Source organism: Microtus ochrogaster, linkage group LG4, assembly GCF_000317375.1.
Source record: "Microtus ochrogaster isolate Prairie Vole_2 linkage group LG4, MicOch1.0, whole genome shotgun sequence".
NCBI lineage: Eukaryota > Metazoa > Chordata > Mammalia > Rodentia > Cricetidae > Microtus > Microtus ochrogaster.
Genome location: NC_022030.1, coordinates 3,602,122 through 3,608,397, shown reverse-complemented (window position 1 = coordinate 3,608,397; position 6,276 = coordinate 3,602,122). Strand labels below are relative to the sequence as shown.

The 6,276-nt window shown below is 40.2% G+C and overlaps 1 protein-coding gene across 1 annotated transcript in view; it reads left to right on the top strand.

Annotated features, from left to right (window-relative positions):
• LOC106144159 (vascular non-inflammatory molecule 3-like) overlaps positions 1-3,897 on the top strand; it is an 11,492-nt gene extending 7,595 nt beyond the window's left edge. Inside the window, exons 2-5 of the mRNA XM_013351407.1 lie at positions 717-875; positions 986-1,115; positions 1,346-1,536; positions 3,691-3,897. Coding sequence (XP_013206861.1) covers positions 717-875; positions 986-1,115; positions 1,346-1,536; positions 3,691-3,897 — 687 coding nt within the window. The remainder of the gene's footprint in view (positions 1-716; positions 876-985; positions 1,116-1,345; positions 1,537-3,690) is intronic.
• The last annotated feature ends 2,379 nt before the right edge of the window (positions 3,898-6,276 follow it).

Below are 6,276 nucleotides of genomic sequence, written 5' to 3'. Positions count from 1 at the left end.
CCCATGGGACCAAGCTAGGCCCTCTGCATGTGGGAGACAATTGTGCAGCTTGGTCTATGTGAGAGGCCCCTGGCAGTAGAACCAGGATCTGTCTCTTGTGTATAAGCTGGCTTGTCGGAGCCCATTCTTTTTGGTGGGATGCCATCAGTCTTAATGCAGTGGGGAGGGACTTGGTCCTGCCTCAACTTAAATGGCCAAGCTTTGTGGACTCCCCATGAGAGCCCTTACCCTTTGGGAGAAGGGAATGGGAGATGGAAGATAGGTTGGGGGAGGATGGGGAAAGGAATGGGAGGGAGAACTGTGATTGGAATCTAAAATGAAATGAAGATAAATAATAAATACATAAATAAAAGTTTACTTAAAATGCACCAAATAAGAATTTGACCAGTGTGTTTTGGGTGCGCTCATCTGGTTGATTCAGTGATAAGCCTTTTAGAGATGAGTTGGCCTCTGAGCAATGTCAACAGTTGCTGCAAACCCATATCCATGCAGTTATGTACTTGTGGCTGCCAGTCTTGCGCAAGTCTTTCTCAATGCTGTGTTGCATAATATAGTCACAGGGAGACAAATGCAGCTGGCTGTGGGTAGAGCTTTAGTCTGAACATTTTTCGTTGATAGACCATAGAAGAATCATTTGCCTTTCAAAGGTCACTATATTTTAACTATGGTTGTTATATTTTCCTAAATGTGCACTGAGTTTTGCCCTCTTTGCCCAGGCTGTGGGTGCACTGAACACCTTTATTGCTGCTGTATATGAGCATGTTGTTATATTGCCAAACAAAACAGAAACACCTGTTTCAGTGGAAAAGGCTTTGTTCCTGATGAACAAGAACATAGACATTTTGGAGAAAGCAATAAAGCTGGCAGCCAAGCAGGTATCAAAGTTTTGTTCATGTCTGGAATGGTATACAGATTTGCGACTAGACAAGCATGTGAGTATTTAGAACTATGAGAAACTTTTTCTTTCCATACTTGCTTCTAACAGGGTGCACATATCATTGTGACCCCAGAAGATGAACTCCGTGGTTGGAGCTTCACCAGGGAGACCATTTACCCCTACCTGGAGGATATACCAGATCCTGAAGTGAACTGGGTTCCCTGTAGAGATCCCAAGAGTTAAGATCTTGTCAAAGAGTAATGACTCTTGAAACAGAGAGGTTTTGATGAGGTAGAACAGCAAAGTCACCAAACTTGACTAGTCATCTTTCTGATGATCAGGCAGTCAGTGGCATGGGACTTTAATGGTTTATATTGTATTTCCTACTCAACATGTCTCCCATCTGAAGAATGATTTTAGGTAAGAGAGCTTGGTTTGTTACTCATGGAAGTTGTCTTTAAAACCTAGCCTGGGAACACACTGTTTCCAACAAGTGTGTTCTAGTGAGGTTCAACCAAGTAAGTCTGTTTTCTTTGGATCCTGTGATTGCAACTGCAAGTCAGTCAGTTGACGCAGAAATACCTCCTGTGTTTCTAAAGCTGTGCTGTCACCATGATTTCACGGTCAATAAGGTTCGTGGACGTTCCATGGGGCTTCAGGTAGGAAGCTCTCTTTCCGAGTCCCCATCTTACTACCTCCCAGCTCAATGGTGCAGGGTGCATCACATCTTTATTTCCCTTATGGAGTACAGAAGAGTGTTCAATGAAACGGTGCGTGTGACATCTTACCCTGCAGCGCCCTCTTCACTGTCCCCTGTCACCAGGATCTCTTTTCGACAGGACAAACTGACTGTAAACTACTCTGAACTCTTGCCCTTAGAGATATTTTTTTTTAGCACTAATCAATAACTGTGGTTTAGGCACAATTTTCTTGAAAGAAATATGTATGTGTGTGTAATTATATAAACTATTAAAAGAAAGATGAAATAAATTATTTTAGGTGTGATTATGTACCTTTTAGCATTGTTCATAGGTAATTTCTTTAAGTGAAGAAATCTGAAAAGGGCTTTTTGTTGCTAATTTTATATCTTCATGCACCTGCTGAGAATCATATCTATTGCCTTCAAGGGGGAGCTTTTGTAAAAAAATAAATAAATTCTTGTCACATGACATCAGCTGAAAAATAAGCCCAATGCTCCCCTATTTGAGCTCCACTATTTAAGTCTCAACCTGAGACTTCCACCTTCAGGAAAGTGTTTTCTAAATGTTATATAACCTGTGTGCAGAAAGCATGGAATAGTGACTCAATATCATCTTTTTTTTTTTTCAATATCATCTTGTCAAAAGCTTTTCCTAGGACAGGAAGCAATCATTACTTGCTGTAATTCTAGAGGTTTATATTAAACTATGCTTCCTGTGACAATTCCGTTAGAGCTGACTCTCCTAGGAGAAGAGGCTCAAAAGTCTGGTCATTATGCTTACTTGAATTCTGTTAGCTTGGGAAGGCAAAAGGTTCATGAAATTTTGACACTGAATTATTCCAGTGACAGAGATTCAGCTTTGTGAAACAGAAGGGGGAATCAAGCTGGGTCTAGGAGCTCATGCGAATAATCCCAGCACTCAGGAAACTGAGGTCCCAGCACTCAGGAAACTGAGGTAGGAGAAACTGCTTTATGAGCTCCAAGGCTGCTTGGCTTACACAGTAAAACTCGACTTAAAGCAAAGCAAAACAACAACAGTCGCAAAATGGAACAATTGGAGAAATGGCTCATCGGATAAAGCACGTGTCAATTAAATATGAGAACTGGAGTTCAGATTTTCAGAACGTATGTGAAATCCAGGCAGGCATGAAGGCCACCTGTCTACCTGCAGGTCAGTGCTTGGGAGGCAGTGACGGGAATGATAAAGAAGTGAGAATGATCAGGGAAGACATACGACACCCATAGTGGACCCTCCCACCTAAATAATCATCAATCAAGAAAATGTCCCTGCAGATTGCCTACAATACGATGGAGGCATTTCCTCAATGGAGGTTCCTCTTTCCAGATGATCCTCACTGTGTCAAGTTCACAGATAAAATAAAATACAAAACAATCAGCATAGGTATCATAGATTTTTCTTCAAAATTGAATTAAATTGAGTTATTTCAGATAATGTTGCATTTATCAGATTTATTTGCAGCTACAGAACATTTCATTTGTTCCCTTGTCACCAGAACCAATTCTTTTTCTTGGCTACGAGGTGAAAAGCATAAAGCAGATTGAGGAGTTCTCTGCAGGCAAGTTCAGGTTGAAAAGGCTGCAATGTCTATGTATCCTCTTGTTACTTTAGAGGAATGGTTGGCCTGCTTTCTTCTACTGGAGTCTAAGTTAAATTGTGACCCAGTGTAGCATGACTGAGTTAAAAGAAAATTTAACCAAATCAAATGGCTTAAAAAATAATCCAAATTAGAACTGTTCAGAACACTGACCTTTAAAATCCAATACAATTTGCCTTTAATAAAAGTGTGATAGTTGTAGGGTGATGGTGGTACACACCTTTATTTCCAACCCTCAAGAGGCAGAGGCAGCTGCCTCTCTGAATTCCAAGTCAGCCTGGTCTACAGAGTGAGTTCTGTGACAGCCATGGCTACACAGAGAAACTCTGTCTTGAAAAACAAAAATAAAAAAGCAAGCAAAGCAAACAAACAAAAAGTGTAATAAATTTGTCCCATTAAATTTGATGTAATACTTAACAAGCCACGACATTTTAAATGGAAACTGTTCTTTGAAGCTGAATTTTGACTGCTTTTTTTCCTTTCCCTCTTTTGCACAGATATGCACATTGCTGAAGTGTCAAACCGCCAACTTGAGAATTTGTGAGGAACCCGTGGGATCAGCTTTTACCAAGTTTGAAGAATTCTCTCTTAGTGGCACCTTTGGGACAAACTACGTTTTCCCTCAGATGGTCCTAAGTGGGAATCAGCTTGTCCTGGAAAGATATTATGAAGTAGGAGGCCTTCGGGAGGACAAATTTCTTTGAGTAGATGAAGTAGACAAACATAATCAAGATCTTTGAAATAAGGGGATGGTCGGTGGTGGTGTATACCTTTAACCCTAGCACTCAGGAGGCAGAAGCCGGTGGATCTCTGTGAGTTCAAGGTCAAGCTGATCTTCAGAGTGAGTTCTAGGACAGCCAAGGCTACACAGATAAACCCTGTTTCAAAAAAAAATATATAGAAAAGACAGAAAAAGAGAAGGAAGGAAGGAAGAGAGGGAGGGAGGGCGAACAGTACCGGAATATCGCCCCCTGCAGTCTATGAGATGATTTAAAGGTCACATTGTTTGTGACACAGATAAAGCTGTAGTTGCAGATTGTATTTATCCTGTGATCAGCAAGTTGGAGCTCATTGTTCTATAAAAATATGAAATCATGAGGGAATTAAAATTAAAATACAGACTACTCATAACCATTTTTATAACGTAGAAGATTCAAAATAAGTACAGTTCATTAAATAGTGCAGCTAGCTGGGCCTGGTGGAATAGCCTGTAGTCTAAACTACTGAAGAGACTGAGGGAAGATGGTCAGAAGTTCAAGGACTACACAAGCTACAAAATGAGTCCAAGGCCTGTCTGAACTCACAATTCTGTGAGACCTAGTCTCAAAATAAAAATATAAAAGTTTAATTCTTGCACTCTGGAGGCAGAGGCTAGCCTGGTCTGCAAAGCTAGTTCCAGTACAGTCATGACTACATAGAGAGATCCTGTCTCAAAAAAAACCCAATACACACACACACACACACTCACACACACACAAACACACACACACTCATATATACATTCATAAACATAGAGATATATGCATACACTCATGCACACATACATTTATACATACACTACACATATACATGCATGTACATATACACACGTGCACAAATACACAGATATATATGTATACATACATATATACATGCATGCACACATATATTCATACACACATATATATGTATACACACATATATACACATGCACATATATACACATTCACACGTATATTCCTACATACACACAGAGCTATATATGTACACACACACACACACACACACACACACACACACACACACGAACTGGCTGAAGGGATGGTTCAGCAGTTAAGAGCATTTTCTAGTCTTTCAGAGGACCAGGATTGACCCCCAGCGTGCACATGACCGGTTAGTTACAACTGGTCAGTAACCCCTGTTCTAGGGACTCTGGTGCCCTCTTCTGACTTTCTCAGACACTGCATGTACATGGTGCAAGTGCAGGCCAAACAATCATACACAAAGTAAAAATTAAGCTGGAAACATGACTTAGTGGTTTAGAGCACTTGCTGCTCTTGCTTAGAACCCGGGATTGATTCTTAATACCCATATGGTGGCCCATGCGGATAGGTAACTCCATTTCTAAGGGATCTGTGTTGAACACCCTCTTCCGACCTCCACAGGCACCAAATGTGCTCACAGTGAACAGATATAAATGCTGGTCAAACATTCATATACATAAAAACCATAAGTAAAAAAAATAAGAAATGATATGTTTTAAAGAGTTAGGAATACAGATCACAGGTAGAGGCTTTGTCTAGCATTCACAGTGCCCTGAGTTCAGTGCTCAGGACGAGTGGGAAGCACTGCAAAGAGAGCTTACTTCATGGGAGCATTGAGAAGTTGCTTTAGTGCTAGCAATAGTTGTGCAGTGGTTTATGAGTTTTAAGAGAGATTATTAGCCACATTTTCACCCCTTTCCTCCATAATTAGAGCAAAGTTAGAAAGTTGGGTCTTCTACCATCAAATCTTGTGTAATTTATACCACCCAATATTGCTTTGGGAAAAATGTTTCTAGAAGATGTCGCTGGAAACCTAGCTTTGCATTGGAGTTAATCCTTTGCTGTCTTTCATCAGCTTACAAGAGATGGATGTCTCTGGAGCCGAGGTAGAGCCCCTTTGCCTGTTCTGGTGATGGCCCTATATGGAAGAGTGTTTGAGAAGGACCCTCCACGCTTAGGGTAAGGACATGGGAAGATACAATGAACCCCTTCATTGTGGCCTGTCAGAATTTCAAAGGGAGGGGGCATAAATAAAAGAGTATTTATGTGGTTTTTTTTTCTAGAAGATACAATGTAAGCTGTTGAAAGGGCAAACCAAATGAAGAAATAAAACAATAAAATAAAAAGCACTTGGTATGCTATGGCCTGAATATGGTTTGTTTGCTCCAAAATTTATACTCAAATTTAATTTCCATCATGAAGTATTAAGAGAGTGGACCACTTAATTCAGCCAAGGTTTTCAGAAGTGAGCTTTTAGGAAATGAGGAGGATTGTGTAAATAACCAGGGTGTGTAGTGATATATGTTTATTTATTTTTTTAAATTTATTTATTTATTAAGG